This window comes from Calonectris borealis, chromosome 9 (assembly GCF_964195595.1).
Source record: "Calonectris borealis chromosome 9, bCalBor7.hap1.2, whole genome shotgun sequence".
NCBI classification, from domain to species: Eukaryota; Metazoa; Chordata; class Aves; order Procellariiformes; family Procellariidae; genus Calonectris; species Calonectris borealis.
The window spans coordinates 6,410,854-6,432,747 of NC_134320.1; the positions used below are offsets into that span (position 1 = coordinate 6,410,854).

A 21,894-nucleotide genomic window follows, 5' to 3' on the forward strand; every position below is an offset into this window, starting at 1 on the left:
GTAGCATTTTAAAAGTTCTCCTGTTAGAACAGCACAATCTTGAGCGCTAATAGCAAAAGGAATTTATCTTGCTTGAGGTTTATCTACAGCTACAAAAATACAGTTACAGTGAACTCTATGACTTAGGATCACTGAACAACTAAAAAGGGTTTTGTCCAATGTGATTAATATCTGGCTTCAACTTGCAGCTAAGTAGTGGTAAAAGTGCACGTAGCCCACTGTTTCCTTACCAGAAATTGCTAAATTTACAAGATTTCAACTGTACGATGCAGGAAATATGATATTCAAAATTCAACTCATATATTCACATAAATAGCTGCAGGCTGTTGTGGTACTATTAATTTTGAAGGAGCAGATGAGTCAAATCTTATTTTTGATAGAAAGCTGCAAGATGCCTCCAATTAGACAAAGGTAATCATACTTAATAGCTGCTCTTGTAATTAAACCGTATTATAAAGTGTCAGCAGTACAGAAAAGCAGGGCCAGAAGGGAATTCAAAAGGTCATCTAAGCTCCTTCCTGCCCCCTGCTTCAAACCAACATCAACTATTAGATTGCTGTTCCAAAATTCTACACGTAGTAAAAAAAATACATCATTTTAGCAAGTGTCTAAAGCCACTAAGCGCATTACAGAGATTATCAAAGCTTTCAGAAAGATTTTACACAAAAATTAAGGCTGTAAACATCTCACCAAAAAAATATCTTCAAAAACTCAATACAGAATTGATTCAGAAGGGAGGACACTGGTCAGTAATTCTAATACTCACAAAAATGGCATAAAAACCCTAGAAACTGCAGCATGTACAGCGCAACAGTAAGGTCTCATCCGACTACCATCCATTAATTAATAAGAGACTAGCACATTAGTTTCCACGATAGAATACAAAATAGATACCATTCCCTCCTGAATAAATGTTTCATAAAAGCAATCAAGGAATTCCAAGAGGTGGAGTTTTCTTAATATTATCACACCCCACTGGGAATACATATTTGTCTGCGCTTGATAATACCCAAAGAGCATAATTATCTCTCAAAGACATATTGGCACAAAGTATTACTTAACTGGCACTTTTATTTAGTCTTCTTTATTTGTATAAGTACATATATCTTAAAAAAAAATGAATTCTGTTTTATAATTCTCTGTCTACAACCATGCATTAAATGCCTATAGAACACATGGAAGTTTCAGAACTCCGTGTCAACATAAATAAGAGAACACAATTAACTTGAAAAAAATCAATGCTATCAGCATTTAGAAATATTCAGCAGCACGTTACTCCATACATACAAACTTACAAGATCCTTATTCCACTTGCTCCCAACACCACCAGACACAATCTCCTCCTGTACTAAGGTACTTTTTCTGTCTCACCAAGGAAAGTCCCCAACGACACGTGTATCACACCACCATCAAGATTACAGTTTAAATACACATAAATTTAAGCCAAGTGTATACTAGCTGGCTGACTCAATAGTTTCTCACGTCATAGGACAACCATGAAGCTAACTGTAAAATACAATATTCTTACAACAGCGAGTGCATGACAGACTCCTACCAAAACACAGTGCCATGGGACATCATGCCACCCTTACAGATCAGATAAACTGTCAATTCGTACAGGACAACTAAAAAAAAAAAAAAACCACCAAGTTATTTCTGACCCTGAAACAGGTACTATGCTTATTCTAATTCACAGAATATTTCTTGACCTTTTTTTTCTCTGCAGTTAAAAGCACGTGCCACATCAACAGGTATTAGGTAATGGGTATTAAGTAAAGGTACACAGTGTTTTAAATAGTAAAAATCTATTATTTAAAAGCTTAGATGCCAAGGCGCAAGCTCAGGATGTTAAATTTCCTCTGACAGTATACGATTTCATGAGCTCTTTGCGTTAAAAAGGAAGACACATTTCCTGATGATTAACTACGCTGCTGAAAGGAAAACACAGGGCCTTGAATTAGAGTTTCTGACAGGTAAGTTTAAAAAACCACACACACACACAACTTTACAACATTTTGAAGCTAATCAAATTTCATTTCTGATCTACATTTAAACTGTTCTTGCAAGCATTGATACTTGCTTCACTGAAACTAAAGTGCCTAGGTCATGTAATTTAATCTTTGACTCATCATGCAAATTAAATCACACCATTCCCATAAGACAGCATATAGGTTTTAAATAAATCCTATGGACCTACACGATCACTTACCAAAAATTAAATTTTCTTTAAAAAAATTAAATCTAAAAAAGAAAACCAAAATACTGGATACATCCTAGTTTCAATACTAGTAGTATTTCACAGATTTGTAGGAAAAAACATGAAAAACTTTTTTTCTTTTATGGAACACAGAGATCACGCTGTCTTAGCTCTCTATGGGGTAGTTTGCAAAAAAATTAGGGTCTTAACAGCCCTCCCATACAGTTATTTCTGCACAGAGGCCTATTAGGACTACGAACATGAATAACAATTGTAGGAAGAGGCCTTAGACCTGGACACTGAGAGGACCGCCTAAGTTAGCGCCTGCTCCGCACCTCCCGTCAATGCCCCTAATAAAGGACGTAACAAAGAAGAGGTTTTAACCGGGTGTTCTCCTGACCACAGGCTGGCTCGGGTGACGCCTGCCCACCCGCGGTTCCCCCTGCCGCTCGGCTGGGACCGCGTATTCCCCTCCTCCGCCCACCCCAGCAGCGGCTCCGGTTCTGCGGGCTGAGGTAAACCCTGCGCAGTTTTGCAGACTGATTCGTTACCCGGGCACGGCCTTTGAGGAACTTGTGGATAAAAGGCGCTGCCGCACCAGCGAAAGAGACGCCGGCCTGCACCTTCCCCGTCAGCCTGCCCCCGCCTGCACACACGAGCACACAGACACCCCCAACCCGAACGGCACGGACCCCCCGCTGAAGTCGGCACCAGCCGGCAGCCGCCCCCCACCCCAGGCCACCAGCGAGCCCCGGGGAGGCAGCGCCGCCTCCGAGGCCAATCTGGCCGGCAGTACCCGGCCGGTCCCTCCCAGCGCCGGCCGCCGCCGAGCGGCGAGACGGGGCCGGAAAGCGGCGGGCACCGGCTGGGCCAGGCCGCGCTCCCCGGCGGCCTCCGCGGCCCGCAGGGCACGGCCCGACCCTGCCCCGAGCGGCCGCCCCGCACGCACCGGCCACGGCGGCGCCGCCTCCCGGCCCGCCCCGGCCCCGCGCCGGGGGCAGCGGCGGACAATGCGCGTCGGGCCCGGCGGCCTTCGCCCCCCTCACCTCACGCACCGCCCGCCGCGCCGGGCCTGGGCCCGACCCGCCGCCGGCCTCCCCCCGCCCCGCCGCGCCGCCTCGGTACCTCGGTGCGGAGCACGGCCTGGCGCCTCCTCGGCGGCGTGTCCGGCGGGGCCTGCCCCTGGCGGCCCGACCGCCCCGGCTCCGGCGGCTGGCGGCGCGGCTCCGGCGGCTGCAGGCAGAGGCGCGGCGCGGCCCCGGCTCGCCCGGCCCCCTCCCCCCCCCCGCCCCGCGCTCTGCTGCGTCGCAGCGGCCCTTCCCTCGCCCGGCGGCGGCGCGCGGCGGAGGCGGCAGCGGGCGGCGGAGCGCGGCGACGCTTCCGCCCGCTGCCGCACGCCACCGCCCCCTGCCGGCGCGGAGGGCCGAGGGCGGCGCCGCGGCGGGACCCACGCAGCGGCGGCGGGGGGAGCGGGAGCCCCGCGGAGCCGCGCGCCGCCCTCCGCGCCTGGGAGTGCGGGGCCGCGCCTCGCTGCCGGGGGAACGCGGCGGCCCGCGGCCCTGCGCAGGTCACAGGAGACCTGCGCCATCGCCCCCCGCGCGGGGCTGTTGGTGCCAAGGCACCCCCGCCCCAGCGGCTATGTGTGATTAATAGCTGGCATTTATTATTATTCCTTTTCTTAATTATTAGTGTTTAAATTTTATTATTTGTTGTTCTTTGTAGTCTTTATTATTCTTTTCTTCTTTATCAGTATTTAGTATTCTTTTTATTATTTAAATTTTATTATTTAGTATTTATTGGTTTATAATTTTTATTTGTTATGGGGTTTTATTATTATTATTCCCTCCTCTCCTCTCTGCCCTAACCTCCTGCAGACCCTCTGCACTGTCGGAAAACTCTTTTCCCATGTCGCGAGCCTCAGGACTCAGATGTGGGGTTGTGACGCAGCACCGTGCCTTGGACTTGGACTTCAGCCGGCCCCGCGCGCCAGGTTGCCGGTGAATTATAGTCCGAAGATTTTCTGCTAGTTCCCATGGCAGCTTGGAAGGGCTTCGGGCTGTTTCTGTGTCCCTGGTAGGTAATATTCATATATTATTCTCACCGTGACAAATGCAGATTAGCCTGAATCAAAAAAAACCCACATCTCTCCCATCATAGATCAAGTTGATATTGTCCACTAGTGCAGTATCATACACAAAGCAGAAAAATATATTTTTACAGAACAAGTCATGAATTTCTTCCAAGCCGTGAGGTGAAACCTTGCCCCCGCGGGTCTGATGGATTACTGCCGTGCAGCAGCCTGGGACTTGCTGGCCTGGTTTCCCGAAACGTCCTTAGGCTCCTCATGCTGCGCTGCGCTGTACCGCTCCAGCTGACAGCTTCTATCCGCAGCTGCTTTTTAATTCCGTGTCTCCATGTCCCTTCCCTGCACTTCGCCATCACATCGCTGGGGAGGGTTTGGGTCAGGCTTCTCGATGCCGTAATTTTTTCCTGCAGCAGCATGTTGCTGCTCTGAACTTCACGTGTCTCGGTTGCCTTGTCTGCCGTACTAAAAGCAAGCGGCGTTGGGTGGGCAAAGCCGCCTCCTGCGGCCCCGCGCGCTGCCGCCGGGACGCTGCGCTGGGCACGGCAGCTCTGGCTGGGCGGCTTGGGGAGCTAGGCACGGGTGGGCTGAAGCTCCTCTCCCCTAGACTGTACTCACAGCTAAGTGAGCTTGTGTTACACAGGGTGAGAATTTATTCTAGCCACCCTGAAGTGACTGGGTGGGTGAAAAGCAAAAGCAATTTCTGTAGCAACATCTGAATTAGTGCAATGGGGTTTGCACAGGGTGCTGGACCTACGCATTCCCCTGAGACTGCAGGGTCTCCTCTCTTCCCCCACACCTGACAGGCGTTCCCTTCCCCCGAGCTGGAAGTTTACCAAATTAAAAAAAAAAAAAAAAACAACAAACTCAAACATAAGCAAAACCAGTCTTCATACCCAGACAACAAATACCATCCCCAGCTGTCCCAAAAATCACAGCGGTCCAGCGGTGCTTGGCTGGCATGCCCAAGCAGCATGCTCCGCCATTGCACTGCCCCACGTGTTGCGTTTTCGGATGTATGTCCCGTGTACTCTGCGCTAGGTGTGTCTTTTAGCAGCCTGGCAGCAACTTCCAGTATTTCACAGTCCATCTTCTCACCCCCGTGAGATGGATTTTCATTCGTGGACCCTTTGCACGTCACTGCTTGCAACATCCCGTTGGCTTCGCTGTGCAAAGTCGCCTTGTTCTCCTCCAGTTTCCACCCTGGTAGCTCCCTGGGCTTGGCTGCGACATCCTGCGGGAAACAACTCTTAACAGCAGAAGAACAGGCTGATTAAAGACAAAGTGAGATTCCTCGTGCCATCTGTGACGTGGAAAGACCTCGTGGAACACGTGAAACGCTTGGCCAAGGGTCTTCTGCGTGTGTGGCACTGCCTGTGTGAATCAGCCCGCTGTGTGCTATGGCTTGGATGCAGAAAAATGTTTCTGACCAGACTTGCAACCGTCCCAGTGTAGGGCAGCATGGAAGCGCAGAGGAGTTTGCACTGGGCGGTGTGGCTGGGCAGCCGCAGCAGCGCTGGTTTGGTGGGGATGCTTCCCTGGACCGGCACCGCAGGCTCCGGGTCCAGCCTGGCAGCGTGCCGGTGCCACTGGGGGCTGCCCCAGCCAGCCCTGCTGCGCTCAGCACCTCACCGGATAGGACATGGGGGTTGTCGTGGTTTAACCCCAGCCGGCAGCTAAGCACCACACGGCTGCTCATCACCCACCCCTCCCCGGTGGGATGGGGGAGAGAATTGGAAAGGCAGAAGAAAGAAAACTCGTGGGTTGAGATAAGAACAGTTTAATACTTGAAATAAAATAATAATAATAACAACAACAATAATAAATTGTAATGAAGAGGAAAACAACAAGAGAGAGAGAGGAACAAAACCCAGGAAAAACAAGTGATGCAACCGCTCACCACCCGCAGACCAACGCCCAGCCGGTCCCTGAGCAGTGGTCGCTGCCCCCCGGCCAACTGCCCCCGGCTTATATACTGAGCATGACGTCATATGGTATGGAATATCCCTTTGGCCAGTTGTGTCAGCTGTCCTGGCTGTGCCCCCTCCCAGCTTCTTGTGCACCTGGCAGAGCATGGGAAGCTGAAAAGTCCTTGACTAGGGGAAAAACACTACTTAGCAACAACTAAAACATCAGTGTGTTATCAACACTATTCTCACACTAAATCCAAAACACAGCACTATACCAGCTACTAGGAAGAAAATTCTCTCTATCCCAGCCAAAACCAGGACAGTATATAAGCAAGTGTATATATATATATATATATATATAAAAAAAAAAATTAAAAAAGATATAAGAGCAAGTGTGTGTGAGTATATATATTTATATAAATATATTTATATATACTTGCTTATATCCCCCATACATATACTTGCTCTTATATATCTAAGATGTAAGAGATGAAGCAGCTCTGGACCCGGAGCAGGCAGGGGGACACGCTGCCTGTGCCAGGGGACGGGCCTTGGGGAATGGCTTGCCGAGCTTGCCTGGGCCCTCGGCGTGCAGTCAGCGAAACATCGGCCATTCGTATGTCCCGCCTGTGAGCTGGGAATGATTGTTTTCAAAGTGAACATGGGAAGGGTGTGTATGTCTGCGTTCAAATTGTTAACCTGTAATTATGCTAAAAACATTCAAGTTTAAACAGATAATATTCAGGGTACTGACTAGAGAGAAGAAGGAATTAAAGGCAAGCACTGGTACAGGGATTCAACACCAGCTCTGGAAAATAGACACTCCAGCTTTACAAGTGACCATTGGAAAAAAGATCGTGCAAGTAATGGGTTCAGTGCAATTACCATCCCCGTACAGTATACTGCAGGGCAATCCGCGAGCAGAGGGAGCATGATTTTTCTAAGCTCTTAGAAGCAGGAATTAAATTCAACATGTGAGAGAGCTGTTAGTACACCAGCAATTCACTAATTCACAGTCATGACTGAGACATCCATTGTGAATTAATTAATTCTTGCAAATTAGAAAGTGAATAAACATGATTAAAAAAATCCAAGTTACTTCACTGAAAAAAAAAGGTAGTTAGAAAGGCAAGTACTCAGGTGCTTTGCTCAGGAGGGACAGACGGCTGAATGGGATCCTAAGGCTTTTTGCTGCTGCTTGAGGTCCCGTGGAGCTCTGCAGCTCAGGCTCAGCTCCTCTAATCACCATCCTGCACCAACAAATAGTGGAAGTGGGGAAAAATAATACGTCATCCTGTGAAATTAATCCTCCTTCGAGCAGCTCTGTTTTGCTCGCCTCTTTCTTCCTTTGACCGTACCTTACGCACCTTACCTGTGCCCTGCGCGGGCTGCCGGCTCCTGCATGGCAGCAGCGAGCTCTCCAGGACCAGCCTCCCTCCGCTCTCCTTGAGGCCAGGAGCAGGGGGAGGCAGGGAGGCTGCCAAGGGCACCAGGGGCTCCTGCAGTTCGGCCAAAAACCAGGCTGGGCCAACGTGTCCCTGCAAGATCATCACGCCTGCAGGACGTCCTTCACATCGGGCTGGTTTCTGTAAGAGAGCAGCGACACAACTGCCTCTCAAATACGATTTTAAAGTAGGTCCCCAGCGGCCCCGGGGGTCTCTGTCCCACCCCGGCCCCAGGGATCGAGGCCTATTTCTTACTGCCTTTGCTGCACCCTCCTCTTCCTCGGTACTTCACGCAGGGGTAGTAACTCATCGCCTGGTTTATCTTTTCTCTTTTCCAGGGCTGTAATGCGGTAGGACAGACGTGCCCTTTCCCTTTGGAGGGGGTCTCCTCCTCTTCCCCACCACCCTGCTGCAGGGGCAGGTCCCGAGAGCCTCTCACCACGTCCCACACGGCATCCCCCCACGTCTTGCAGCCTGCCGCGTGCTTTTGGATGTCACTGCCCATAGCCCAAAGGGGCACAATCCCAAGCAAGGTAAATGTCACTCCGACAAAAAGCCCCATGCCGAGTTTCACCGGCAGTGGGGCACGTGAGAGCTCCCCAGCACGAGCCCCTTTGCACAGAGCCCAAACCGTCGTAGGAAAGCGGGGCAGGGAGCAGAAAGGTAGAAAAAACTGCCCGTACCTCATGTGTGTCACCACCTCGTCATGCGACGGGTATGGAGATGTTCCTGCCAACTACATGGCCATCTCAATAGGCATAGAATCATAGAATCATTAAGGTTGGAAAAGACCTCTAAGATCATCGAGTCCAACCGTCAACCCAACACACCATGTCCACTAAACCATGTCCCTAAGGGCCTCATCTACACGTCTTTTAAATACTTCCAGGGATGGAGACTCCACCACTTCCCTGGGCAGCCTGTTCCAAGGCCTGACCACTCTTGCAGTAAAGAAATGTCTCCTAATGTCCAATCTAAACCTCCCTTGGCACAACTTGAGGCCATTTCCTCTCGTCCTGTCGCTGTTACTTGGGAGAAGAGACCAACACCCACCTCGCTACAACCTCCTTTCAGGTAGTTGTAGAGCGCGATGAGGTCTCCCCTCAGCCTCCTCTTCTCCAGGCTAAACAACCCCAGTTCCCTCAGCCGCTCCTCATAAGACTTGTGCTCCAGGCCCTTCACCAGCTTCGTTGCCCTCCTCTGGACACGCTCCAGCACCTCCATGTCCTTCTTGTAGTGAGGGGCCCAGAACTGAACACAGGATTCGAGGTGTGGCCCCACCAGTGCCGAGTACAGGGGCACGATCACCTCCCTGCTCCTGCTGGCCACACCATTTCTGATACAGGCCAGATACAGGCATGACATGGACCATTTGAAAAAATAATCTGGTTCTTCTTGCCAGCTGCCTTGACAAATATACAAAGAGAAAACATAACCGACATCCAGTTTATGTTTTAATTGGGCATGGGCACGCATTGGTGCCATTTCACAGACCGGAGCCCGGTTTCCCGGTCCCTGACAAAGCATTTCAGGGAAAAGGCTTTGGGGAGGAAATATTAGGCGTAGGGACGACTGCAGTTACGCTGAATAGCTTCTACTTAAAGTTTGGAAGAACAAGAATCCTGAGTCTTTCCATGGAGTTTGGACCAAGCTGAAGTGGCTGAATTTAATCACCCAGTTTCACAAGTGCCTGTGACTGCTCCTGAAACTGCGTTTCACCCGTTACCGGCTGGGGATGTTCACTGCAGACTCTTGAAGCTTTTCTCAAAGAAACCTCTCTGGGTGAGCATTTTGTTACCTTTCGGTTCATTCAATTAATGCATAATGAACAGACTCACATCCCCCAAAACCTATTTACAGTAGAAAGCACAAATAAATGTAATTGTCATCCATATCAATTGTTTTTTTCCTCAGATGCCATACTTTATCCTCAATTCAAGGTGCTATTTCAAAATTAAAACACATTTTAAAATTATTATTACAAATCACAAGAACTAAGGGTAGCATGTAAAGACTGTCAGAAAAGAAAAACAATTACAGAAGAATCATAGGAAAAAAATCTGTTGCAGATTCCTTTCCTGGGCAGCAAGAAGAGCAGTATGTCATTCTGCAGAACCATGTCCTTTTGATAAACTTTTTATCACTGTGGAACAACTGAAAGTTATCTATAAAGCACAGCATCCATTCCAGCAAGAATCTACTCCTAAAGCCAAAACCAGATTTCCATCAGCGTGGCAAACATGAAAGGAAATAACAGAAGTCGCCCTGAAAAACAGCACCGTAGAAGAATGTATTTCCTGAGTTAAAAAAAAAAGGCAAAACCCCAGTCAAATACATCCATTAATTCAATAGAACTGAAGGCAAATACCTCTACGCATCCCAAATCAGGAAAGACACAAAGCTGCGAGCACTGGTGAAACGATGAAAAAGGATATTCCGTATATTGGCAGGAGCCTTTAGTTTTCATCCTTTAACACCTGTGTTGTAAGCAATGGCAGAAGACAGCCTGGGCCCGGCCCGAGCGGGTGCCCCCCGGGCCGGCGGGCGATGTCACCCAACAGGCCTGAACGACCATCACCCCCGTGAGCCGGCCTCGCTCCACGTGTCCGTGCGAGGGCTGGCTGCCACGTAAACATTTCACCAGGCTTTGGGAGAAGAGGGGCTGAGCTACCGCAGAGGTCCTGCAGGAGCGTTCTCTACCGGCCTGAATTTACCCACTGATCTTTCCGAAAGGACTGCTTTTCTTCTATTATTTCTCAGCACTTTTATTCTCTTGCTTTTACCAAATCAATTCTAAAATAGAAAATTCTTGAAGGAGAAAGGTTTTTCCTGGTTATGCCGGTAGATTAAGGTTGAAAGCCAGGGAAGGGGAACTGGAAGCCAATTGCTCATCTGCCGGAGACCTGGCTTCTTTCAGTGACCCTTTCTCAGGCTCAGCACTACCAAAACGACTGGTGAGGTTTTTTTTCCAGGTGCTTTCCCTGTTCTTTTACGTTTTAAAGAAATTATGAACCAAGTTTACTAACTCGGTGTAAGTCGCGCCCATTAAGCTTTCAAGCCCACACCCTCTGGATAATGCTGCTACGCACTTACTTAGCACTTTACCCTTTCAAAGGACTTTGCAGAAACTAATTAATTAGCTCTTACAGCAGAAAACTGCTGCAGTGAAGGGCATGGGCTTAGTGCTGCTGTTCAGCAGGATTTGGTCTCAGCTGCTGTGGGGCTGAGTTAGCACGGGAGCCATTGCCACGTCGCTTGACACTTAAATCTGTCAAGCCACTCCAGCAAACATGTGCAGGGACCTTCCCCGAGACTCTCCAAAGCTTTTCTATGCCTCTCCTCCTCCTCCCCCTCCTCCCGATGGGATCCCTGGCTCCCGAGGAAAAGGGCACTCCAGAGCTCTGCCTGTCCCCACCTTCAAAGTCAGGCACTGCTTTTGGGAAGGGCTGAGCGCCTTTCCCCCAGCTCTGCGGGATTCACCTTTGAAAGCGAGTTCATTTTACGTTCTACGGCAAAATTTGTATCTTCTGAAAATCTTCCATGTGCAGCTGTGCAAGTGAGTCGCTGTCTCCACATCTGTATCATACGCACCAGAACGGGGAGGCAGGAGGAAACATCACCTTCGAAACACAACAAAACACCCAGCCGATCAGAGGTATTCTTCTGGAAAACTCCTTGGGGAACTCACGTGTGTTGTGGCCTCTTTTGCTTTTTGGCGGAGCGAACCCAGGGCACAACTCCTAATGTTACAAACAGACAAGAAAGGAAAAAAAGGGTGGTGACAGTGAGTTTTTTGTTATTATTTTTACATGCCTCATCATGGAGAAGGTGTAACAAGTGCAAGCTCTGCTTTTCCCCTTCCCAGTCTGGTTTGTGGAGCATCACCCACCTTCTCGCGGCTCCTGGCTGCCCCTCACCCTGCGGGGCTGTGGGCGTCCTTCCACCGAGCGACCGTGCCCCAGGAGATAGCAGGACTTCCTACACCCTTTGGTTCCTCCAAAGCAATAAGAAATCCCTATAAAAAGGACAGTCTCCCAGATATATTTGGATAGGAAAAAATTGAATAAATTAAAGAGGAGAGAGATATGGTTAAAACCAGACAGCGTTTATAAAACAAAAAGCAGTATAAAACTTTTTGCTTTAATTGGTAATAAATTTAGATATAAAAGTACAGATACAAAAAAATAAGCTTAGAGAGCAGGATGTGTATGATTTATGTCCAATCTAGGCTGGACTCGGCTCGCAAAGACCGTGAGAGACCCTGCGGCTTGTGCCCTCCCATGCTCAATCCTTGCATTTTCTGCTGTCCCAGCAGCAGCCGGGCTGCACCGAGACTGAACCAGCAAGTGCGAAAAAACCAAGCGAGCGTTTCCCCACTTCCTCGGGTGTTGCAATCCCAGCCCTGCAGCACCAGAAATGAGCAGCACATAGGAAACGCTGCTGATAAGGCCAGTGCCCTCCTGGCCGCCCTGCTGTCCCCCGCAGCAGCAGCCCACGTGCCCACGACCCAGGACAACGTGCTGGCAGGAGGGCTGCAAGTTGCTCTCCCTGCGGAGCATTAACGGCAACCGGCCTCGTTGCCTCGTTCGTGCTGGCAAGGTATTTTGTGGGGGGGGGTCAGGATGTGGTGTCAGCACACGTATACACACATACTATAAAAAGAAAGCTGCTATTGGCATGTGGCCAAGCTGGGACGAAAGCTGAATTTACTCACAGAAGAGATATTTGTCTCACAAAGGTGAAACTTAACCCAGATCCTTCTGCGGCCTCGGGAACCAAGAAGCTAAGAAGAAACAGGCTATGTGGGATGTGCAGGGACTGGGATACAGGGCGTGCAGGGGCTGGGTGTATGGGGTGTGCAGAGGTTGGGATACGGGGTGCGCAGGGGCTGGGTGTATGGGGTGTGCAGAGGCTGGGATACGGGGTGTGCAGGGGCTGGGTATATGGGGTGCTGAGCCTCAGGTTCCAAAGTTTGGGGAGCCAGGCACCCATGCAGGCGTTGCTGTGCATGTGAAGCTTACTGAATAAACCAAGCACTTGCTGCATTATAGATGAGGCTTGTCATCAGGGGCCATCTGGTAACATCACACACAGAGAGTGTGAAAAAGCCCAGAGCTGCCCTACTGAACAAAACAACTCCTGGGATGCCCGATGGGGAAAGTTCAAGAACCCCCTTGAACACTCCCTCAAAGCCCCCTACACCCTCTCCACCGTGCTTGGCTCTTCCCCCTCATACCACCGCTTTGGCATGGGCAAGGGGCTAACCCTTACCAGCATGTCGCCACCCATGGCTTACCAGATTTTCTTCCTTCTATAAGGCGCTTTTGGCCTAGGAGCCGTGTTGCAAGCGGCAGCTTTCCGGCTGCAAAGCAGCAGGTAAGACTCCCTGCAGGGCCGGGAGCACTGCTAACCTGCCAGACAGGAGACGTCTTGAGCAACAGCAGGAGCATCAGCTGATCCTTAACACGGAGGCTGGAGGGGGGGTGTGAAAGAAAAGCTGAGAATTACTCAGCTGGTACCAGCCTTGTAATTATTTCCTATCCCAGGAGTCCACTCCTGAAGATGGTAGAGCCAGCTGGTACCAAGGAAGCCGAGCTGGGGCTAGCGAGGTTTGGTGCACTCAGTAAAGGAACTGGATCGACAGACATCAACAGCGTTTCCAGAAGATGTCCAATGCCACTTCTGGAGCTGGACTTTCCCTATGATGAAAATACTGCAGGTAGCACTGTCCAATGCCATATATGTCCTCTCTCTCTCCACCCGTAAATGTCTCTGGAGCAGGTGAATCTCCAACTGTGCTCCTACCCCTGTCTACACCACAGTGAATTGCGTAGGACGTTGCCTTGACAGGCCACCACTTGACCATAGACATCAAGACTCATCTCCAGATCCCTTCTGCCTCTTCCCCACTCACTGCACAAATCTCACGCAGCCCTCTGCCAAAAACCATGACCTGGTACAGGCAGTGTCACCCCAGTCCCAAGGATTTAAGTGATAACCCTTCCAATGCAGACAGCCTCTGGAGCAGCTGCAAGCTCTGATGGTGCCTTCGGTCCTGTGTCCCGTCATGGATGGAGTCTGCTGCATCGGGGCTGGCTCTCGGGCGACTCTCCTTGTAATAGCAAATGACTGCAAATGTTCTTCTCCACGCCCCAAGCGCAGGTAAATCACCCTTTGCTTTTGTGCCCCAGTTTATTTCTAGCGCTATCCTGTCCTGGCCAGGCTGCTGGACATGTGGTGCCCCTGCGGACCACGCTGCGCCAGCCTGAGATGGGACATGGTGGGTCCCAAACTGAGGCCAGCCTGGAGACATAGCCCTGGTCCCCCCGGCAATCCAGCGGTGAGTAATCTCCGAGCGGCTGCGGTTTACGTGCCTTCGCGCCGGGAGCCAGCCTCCCTGCCCGGGCACCGCCTGCACCCTCCGGACCCGGCGCGTCCAGTCACCGCGCCGGCATGTCCTGCTGCTCCTCACATTCCTCTCTTGCTGTAACATTTTGGGAGCAAACCACCCCTGGGCGACACAGGGCTTCGGAACAGGCTGCTTGGGATTTACAGCTATCGAGAAACTTACGGATTTAAACTTTTTCGTGGAGAGCTTTACCTCTCACTTCTCAACCTCAGCCTTGAACCGAACTGACCTTCCGAAAAACCCCAGATGAAAAACTCTTTATTCGTAATGACGAAAGCCCCTGTAAAAACAGCCGCTCCTCGGTGAGTGTTTGCTTTCGGCAAGGCGGGTCTGGAGCCCGTCCCCGAGGGCGGGAGCGCAGGGTGCAGAGGGTGCACTGAAGTTGCACGTCAGGGCCACCGCTTCCGTGCCGGCAGCGGCCGCTGCCCCTGCCTTACCCTGCCCTGCTCCCGCGGCTCCCAAACCCCCGCTTTGCTCCTCGCTCCACAAACCCCGCGTCACTGCCTGTGCCAAAGGCAAAGCCCCCGCGGTAAAAGCAGACCCAGCAAAACCGCTCACAGCTGGGAGGGCTGGAGGGGGCAGGACAGCCTGAGCATCCCCTCCGTCCGCCCGGCAGCCTGCCCACCCCGCCTCCTGCGGGCCAGGGACACCTCAGAAGAGGGACAAGCAGTTGCTTAACTGGGGACAAACCCAGTCCAGACGTGTCCCCAGCCTGGAGAGGAGAGGTGGTCCTGCTGTGAGCCCCACGCACAGCGTACCGGGTGGCGTCCAGGAGCACTTGCTCATCTCTCCCCCTGCTACCCCACGGCAAATCCATCCCTGCGGAAGGCTCGGCAGCGTTAACGAGGCCGTTTCGTTAGCCAGCCGGGGGCCTGGGTTGGACTCAGGGGCCGGCCCAGCACCGCACGGGCCGCCCGGTTAGTCCTGCCAGGTTGTGAGCTGGTGTCCGCAGCATCGCCCCGAGCCGCAAGAGGCAGGAGGGACGGGCCTGGGCCGGCGCCCGGGCCTCCGGTGGCACGCAGCGCCCTTCCCGCAGCGCGGGGCTCCTCAGCCCGGCTGAGGCGGCTCCTGCTTCCCAGCCGCCACGCAGGGGGGGCTCTGCTGGTAGCAGAAACACGGGGGACACCACAGCAGGGGTTTGGGCCCCAGCACTTGACCTCCAAAGAGCCACCACAGCTCCCTCTCACCGGGCCTTCCCCTCCAGCCCCAGCAGGGAGGAGGCACGGCCGCCCCAGCACAGGGCAGCCTCGCCGGCAGGAGCGGCTCTGCCCTGCCCAGAGAAAAAGGATCGGGACAGAGATGAGGCAGAACAAAGCTTGGAGGAATTAGAGGAATAATCACGGAGCTCCACACCTTTAACAGCAAGCCAGAATTTGTTACTTGCTTATGGGAATTTTCTTGGCTCTGCTCCCTTTTCTCTACTTCTCACTTTTTTCCTATCGAGTGTCTAAACTAAAATATTACCAGCTCTCATGGCAAAAACCTATTTAAATAATTTTATTTTACCTGCCAGAGAGAAGGGGAGAGGGTGAACGAAAGGTTCAGAAAAAATACTTTCTTCTCTCAATAGTTTTGCTTTCCATTAAAAAATCTTCTTTCCTCAAAATCAGCTTCACAGGGATCTTTCAACTGGTCCTAATCAATAGGGTTGGGTTTTTTTTTTTTATTATTATCTTGGCAGAGCCTCTTATTTAAAAGCTTAATTAAATATGTGTACAAAGATGCTGTGTCTTGCCACATCCTTGCTGTCCCGTAGTTGCTCCTCTCCCGCTGCCGTGGCCGGTGCGCGTGGAGCAGCCCAGCCCACCAGCAGGTACCTGCCCTCCATCTCCTCTGCTGCCTGACACCACGGGGCAGCCAGCTTCCGTGCAGCTGGGGCTGCAGACCAGCTGAGACCATTTAGCACCTTGAGAAAGATGGCCCTTGGCCAAAGCGCTGCGTTGGATGCCCCAGAGGGAGCAGGTGGGGGGCAAGGAGGGGATACCCCTGCTCGCAGCCCTGGGGACACGGCGAAATTCCTTCATCCCGTGGCCCCCGGCTGCCCCGAACCCCTCCCCAGTGGGGCCGGGGGCCGCTGACCATTTCTCTGCTGGTTATTAGATTGTTCACGGCTCTCAGGTTTGTTTGAATAAGCCCTTTTGTTCGCCGGCGCTTTCCCACGTCCCTTCCTTCGCTAGGCAGTCGCGTGTCCCGAGTCAAAGAGGAGTCCTGGCCGCCAATCCCCAAAGAAAGTTTTCTTCGGAGCAAGACATCTGCGTCGGAGGGAACCTGCCAACATCTGCCACACTTTCCCCCTTTTCAAGAGCCTTTCTTTCCCTCTTAAAAAGTGCAGGAACAGATGTTAAAAGTTGTTTTCTTTCTCCAGGGTGTGAAATGTAGACAAATAGCAAAAAAGAAAACTCCAAGCGGCGCTGACCCTTTTCTCTTTCCTTTTTTTTTTCGGAAAGCCCAGGAAAAAAAGGAGGCTTTGTTTATGAAGGAGAATCCCCTTTTCAGTGAAACCTGGCAGCGGGCAATGCAAAAGGAAAGCGGGAATTTGCAGAAAGCTGCCTTTAATGCTCATTTGCATTGGCCTGTTGGGTCCCTACAATCCCCGGCACAGATGTCAGCCTTCCCCCAAAGGCAGGGCAGCTCTCCCGCCCGCGCTCCCCCCGCCTCCGAAATAAAGGCCTTTGCCCTGACTGAGAGGTGTAAAATAACTGTTTACAGCAAAAGCTGCTCTGCTTTTTCACTGCGGCGCTGTCTTACAAATGAACCTTGAAATGAGCTCACCCGGAGCAGACGCCAGCGGGCGAGCCAAGGGTCTCGCCCTGCCGAGGCTGGGGCTCAGCTGCCCTGCGTGGGCTGGGCACGGACCGTGGCTGGGCACCGGGGGCTGCCGTCCTGTTCTTGGCACCCCATCACACCCAGTTGTCCCCAGCACCCACCGCCTCGCCACCAGCATCCCCCTGCCCGCTTGCTTCAGGGAAGCCGCTTTGCCAGGGAAGCCTGTGTGCGGCTCCCGCAGAGCATCCCCCTTGCCCGGGAGCTCGGTGGCACCGCGCAGGGCGAGGAAAGCGGGAGGGAGGGTAAGGCAGAAACAGCAAGTCCAGGCCAAGGAGGAAAGGGAGGGCAGGGGTGGAGATGCCACCACTACAGAGACCAGAGAGACCTTTCCTGGTGGCGCTGGGGCTGGGGAGCCCCTGGGGCACTAACACGGGGGGCACACACAGCACCCCAGAGCCGTGCCTGGCCAGTGGGGGTATGCCAATGTGCACGGGACATGTTTTTCAGAGCTTTAGGCAATTCTGCCTTTGCTGGCACCTCTGCGATGCTCAGCTGGGCCAGCAGCCTAGATGGTCTCGGGCTTCCCCCTGCTGCCCTGACCGCCTCGGGAAGGTGCCTCTTTCTGCACAAGGTGCTGGTGGGGAGGACGGGGGACTTCTCTTCTTTCCCACCCACCAGCCAAGCCAAACCCAGCTAGAAGCTGCGTGCCCAGGGGATGAGCAGCCACTTCCAGCCCCAGCAAACTGCCCTGAGCCAGGGGTGCACCCGCTCCACACCCCTCTACCCATGTGCAAGGCAGAGCCCTGCCCCAACCCACCCGCTGCCTCTTCTGCACCGAGCTGCTGGAGTCGTGTGGTGATACGGATGCCTCAGCTATGCCTTTTATAAATACCAGCAACGCTCCGCTTCGCGGGTGGGCTGGAAAAAACTTGAAAAACCAAAGGAGTCTTCACTCGTGAGCAGCCAGGGCTGGCTGCTGTGAGGGGCTCCCACACGGGGCGGTGGGACCTCCTTTTGCTGTCGGCGCAGGGGACGCACCCCAAATAAGGAGCCCATCCCTTTACCTGCACAAAGGACAAGTGATTAACCTTCCCCTCCCAAACCCTCCTTTTCCAGCGCAACAACCACACCAGCCCGTCTCGGGCTCTCCCCTGTGAGTCCTTGCCAAGTAGGGCACTTATAAAACTGGGTAACTGCACCCCAGCTCTGCATTTGACTGACAAACAACCTCTGCCTGTGAGATACCACGTCTGGGGACACGTTTTCACGGTGAGCCCAGGCAGGAGGGCGTACAGACATGCTGCAGGTATGTTTGCATTTACACACAGGCAAACACACACCCACGCAGCGTTTGAGCAAGGGACGCGATGTCCTCGCTTTTATCGCTGGGGTGGAGGTGGAGAGAGAGGGCTCTGCAGCCGCGGTGCTACGCCGGGTGCTGGGAAATCTCACCGGTGGGTCGGGACGGCTCACGGTGCTTCTGAACCACTGCAGCCGCTTCCTCTCCATTTCAATAAGGTGACACATTCGACACCAACCCAAAGGGCTTCGCCGGCGGGACTCAACAGGACGCTGCCAAATCCTGCTCATTAGCAAAGCGACCGTCAGAAAGCAAAAGCACGGTCATGAAAAAAAGCCTTCATACTCCCCCCAGACCAGGCAGAAGTGAGGAAGCATAAAAGTGCATTCTCATCCTGTGCCAAGTCTCCTCCAAAGGCCCGTCTGCTTCTGCACTAGCATTTCAGAGGGGCAAACCAAAAAACACCCTTCCCCCCAAAGCCACCCAAGACTCCTTGCAGCACAGGGGAAAAAAAAATCAAAGAAGTAAAAATCCCACAGCACTAACTCACCTCTAGGTTTGTTTGCATCTGCAATGGCCTGTAAGTTTAATATTAAATTCTACACAGCAGCCAAAAACGAGGAGAGTTACGTATTTCCTGCATCCAGCTGTATGCCATGGAGAATTCGAGTTCCCAAGAGGTAAATAAAGTTCCCGTGTTTTCCCTAGAGGATTTCTGCGATGGAAACAACCTTCCTACGGGTGTCTGCTGTCAACAGTTTTTAATCGATCATCATTACCTTGTAATAATAATTCCTGGGAGCAGGAACTCCTAGCTCAAATACTCTATCATTAAATTAAGAGGCTGCTTCAAAGATGTGAAATGGCTGGGCCTCGGGTTAGCAGGTAAAAAGAGGCATCGCTTCAAGAAGATAGAGGGGAAAAAAATGGGTAGAAGGCATTTTCCCAGGTGTAACTCAACCGCTTCCCGGCTATTGTTTCCCTCCCTGGGAATCTGTGCAAATTGAGCGAGGAGCCGTGCAAGCTGCTCAGAGCGCGCCCATTTTCCTTCCCTTCTTCCCTAACAAAAGAGCCCTCCAAAGCCCGGCGTCAGAGGCTGGACATCTGTCGCCGTTTGGGGGGGCCGGCGTGGTCATTGAAAAGAAGCAGTGACCTGTCAGCTTTGATTGATGGCCACAAACCTCCGGGCTCGACCCCTCGTGTGGGAAAAGAAGTCCCGCCAAGGAAAGTCCCCTTTCACATGCTAATTGTGGGTTATAAATACAGCGGAGGAGCAGCGAAGCAGCAAAGAGCCTGTCGGGAAGGGCAGCGAGACCCACTGCCCGAGTGCCTCCTTCCCGTCCCGTCCTCCCGGCGCCCGGGGCGGCCAGGCTGGATTACGATGACCGCTGCAGCCACCGCCGGCGGCACCCACAAGCTCACCAGCACCAAGGAGGAGAGGAAGGTAGGTCCCTTCCGCACAGCCGCAGCAGCAGCCCCGCGCTGCTGGCACCAGGCACGTGAATGATGAGTGCAGGGGCTACAGGCACTGAGAAACGGGACAATTTTTTTCCTTTTATTATAAAGATGCTTTCTCTGAATTTAACCCATGTGGGTGGTTTTGCTGCTTCCTTTTGCCACCTTAGAAAGTTTTCTCTCTGTTTGCTTCATTTGGGTAAACTCTGCTCAAAATGAGTGGAAGTGGGAGAATTGAGACCTGATACCACCTAAGGGACAGGCCATGACCGCAGCTGGAGATGGTGCACTCTCCATCCGTATCCCTGCCGAGCACGGCGTCACCCCGCGCTGGCTTCACGCAGGGGATGGGGCTCTCTGCCCTCCCTGAACTGCAGCAGGGAGAGGAAGAAAAAATAACTGCAATTTTTCCTCCTCCTTTTCTTTCCCCTGCCAGTTAAGGAAACCCCTCATTGAGCGGAAGCGAAGGGAAAGGATTAATAACTGCTTGGACCAGCTGAAGGAGACTGTTGTGGGCGCGTTTCATCTGGATGTAAGTGCTCATTTTTAAGCTGCTTTTTGTCCTTTTGCTGGTGGGGGATTGGTTTGGGGGGGTCTCTCTCTTTTGAGAAACTCAGCGTGGTACAAACCCTTCATTGCCTGTAACCGCTGCACTCTTTCCTTATCAGCAGTCTAAACTGGAAAAAGCAGACATCCTCGAAATGACGGTGAAGCACCTCCAGAACATCCAGAGCAGCAAGCTGATGGGTGAGTACCCGGTCCCCACCCTGCGAGCGCGGGCAGCACCGGGGCAGGAGGGTGCCAGCAGGTTTAATCTGTTGGCAGCTTGGCAAAAGCATCTTTCAAACCTGTTGAGGCCCGGGCTGCTGCTCGGGTTTGGCTTTCTCCACTAGATGGGGAGATGGAGCTGGGCACTGGTTAACCCACGGAAGGTTTTTTCCTTCCAGAGCCGCTTTCTGCTTTTTGGTTTAGTTTTGCCCTTGGCGATGGGCAGCAGGACGTGCGGGCAGCCTGCCAGGGCGGCTGGCACCCTGCATCACCTTCCCCTGCACCCTGCAAACGATTCACCTTATAGTAAAGCCCAGGCTTCAGCAACGAGCCCCCCAGGAGCCCGGGCACATGGGGAACCCGGTGAATGCTTTTAAGCAGGAACACCCCGGGCAGCTTTTACCCACTCACCAACTCCCCTTCTCTCCCCTCCAACACAGCCGACTCCAAAGTGGGTCTGGAAGCCCAGCAGAGGTACAGCACCGGGTACATTCAGTGCATGCACGAGGTGCACAACCTCCTCCTCACCTGCGAGTGGATGGACAAGACCCTCGGGGCGCGCCTGTTAAACCACCTGCTGAAATCCTTACCCAGGTCTGGCGAAGACACCTGCAAAGCGGCATTAAGGTCTTCGAGCCCATCTCAGCAGCCTCTCTTGACACCAAAAAGCCCCCTGAGCCCTAAGGGGAGCACTCGGGGCACAAACCCATCACAGGAGCGCTTCCACCCCGCGGAGAACAAGCAGGCTTCGAAAAATTCCTTCCAGCTGCCGTCGCTGTCGGTTTTCAGCCAGGTTGATGCTGCACCTCCCAGACAGGTCCTGCAGCCAAATTTTTCCCATAACAACCCTAGAATGGGGTCATTAGATATGTGGAGACCATGGTAAAGTATGTTTTAAAATGTTTATCCTAACCTTAGACACTCTTATGTATGTATCTTATAGATATGTTTCTTTAAAACACTTGTGGAGCAAGTCTGTTCTGTAGGTGTACTAAAGACCAGGGTACTTCAAGCCGAAGTAAACCTATGTGTAGCCTGCATTGTAGAAGGCTGCTATTATTTTTTATTTATTTAATACATCTAAATTATTGTATAGAATCCTTTCATGCTCTTTAGTGTATATTAATTATATAGCTTTCTTGTCTTACATTCTTAAAATAATTAACTTGCTATTAATAAAAATACAAGACAACAAGCTGGCATCAGGCTTACCTCTCAGATCTCGCATAAGCCACTGAGATCATTTCGCTGGATAAAGGGGTAAATGGCCGATCTCTTCTGCTTTTTATCTTTATTGTTATCCCTGTGTAGCTGTAGGAGATTCTGGTTCTGATTCCTGTAAAAATGCTGCAGTGATTAGAAAAATAGAGCGAAAGGGAGAGAGTTGGTTTGGACTTTTTAGGCTGTTTAGAAATGCTCTCTGGGTTGCTCCCTCTGGCTGTGCTGTTCCCAGCCACCTGGACATCCTGACATTACTGTTAAACCAGTGAGCTACGTGTATATACATATGTTACATATAGTTATATTTAGGGATTTTTTTTTTGTTGCCGTAACTAAACGT

At 51.9% G+C, this 21,894-nt stretch overlaps 2 protein-coding genes across 3 annotated transcripts in view; one reads left to right on the plus strand and one right to left on the minus strand.

Moving 5' to 3' along the window:
* CAB39 (calcium binding protein 39) overlaps positions 1–3,484 on the minus strand; it is a 43,027-nt gene extending 39,543 nt beyond the window's left edge. The window contains exon 1 of one of the 2 annotated variants that reach the window (XM_075158115.1): positions 3,323–3,484. The gene's annotated coding sequence lies outside the window, so the exon portion shown is untranslated. Of the gene's footprint in view, positions 1–3,243; positions 3,265–3,322 lie in introns of those variants that run through there. The other variant, XM_075158116.1, reaches the window with a different exon arrangement.
* A 15,950-nt stretch (positions 3,485–19,434) lies between these two features.
* On the plus strand, positions 19,435–21,219 carry LOC142085561 (transcription factor HES-4-like). Its single transcript, XM_075157620.1, has 4 exons — positions 19,435–19,554; positions 20,002–20,097; positions 20,234–20,312; positions 20,774–21,219. Exons 1-4 carry the CDS (start codon positions 19,492–19,494, stop codon positions 21,217–21,219), a joined length of 684 nt encoding a protein of 227 aa, XP_075013721.1. The 5' UTR covers positions 19,435–19,491.
* The last annotated feature ends 675 nt before the right edge of the window (positions 21,220–21,894 follow it).